At 48.0% G+C, this 304-nt stretch overlaps 1 protein-coding gene across 1 annotated transcript in view; it reads right to left on the reverse strand.

The window, feature by feature from the left end:
• LOC106099472 (tubulin glycylase 3A-like) overlaps nt 1-304 on the reverse strand; it is a 4032-nt gene that overhangs the window by 905 nt on the left and 2823 nt on the right. Inside the window, exons 10-11 of the mRNA XM_013278031.1 lie at nt 242-297; nt 5-171 (exon numbers count right to left, since the gene is read on the reverse strand). Of these exons, the coding sequence (XP_013133485.1) occupies nt 5-171; nt 242-297 (223 nt within the window). The remainder of the gene's footprint in view (nt 1-4; nt 172-241; nt 298-304) is intronic.

Raw genomic sequence — 304 nt, forward strand, 5'->3', positions numbered from 1 at the left:
TCACGCTCCTGTGATGATGTTTGTGTTCCTTGAGCTGCTTCTTGTGGAGCCGCCTTCCATTGATACAAAGCGAGAGGCCGAGGTACGCCGGCGCCTTGGGGATGACCTGCTTGTAGGCTAACTCGAATGTGCCAGTGTCGGCGTCCGCATTGTATCGTCGATCTAGAACAACTGTAAAGCAATATCATTGTAATATGGACATGATTGTATGAGTATTTATCAAGCTTAGTAACGTTACAACCTTTAATTACATCTTCAAGACATTGAGGACAGAGTCGCGCTGTGACCGAGGTCGTCGGAGCCA

Source organism: Papilio polytes, unplaced genomic scaffold (assembly GCF_000836215.1).
Source record: "Papilio polytes unplaced genomic scaffold, Ppol_1.0 DF824102.1, whole genome shotgun sequence".
Lineage (NCBI taxonomy): Eukaryota > Metazoa > Arthropoda > Insecta > Lepidoptera > Papilionidae > Papilio > Papilio polytes.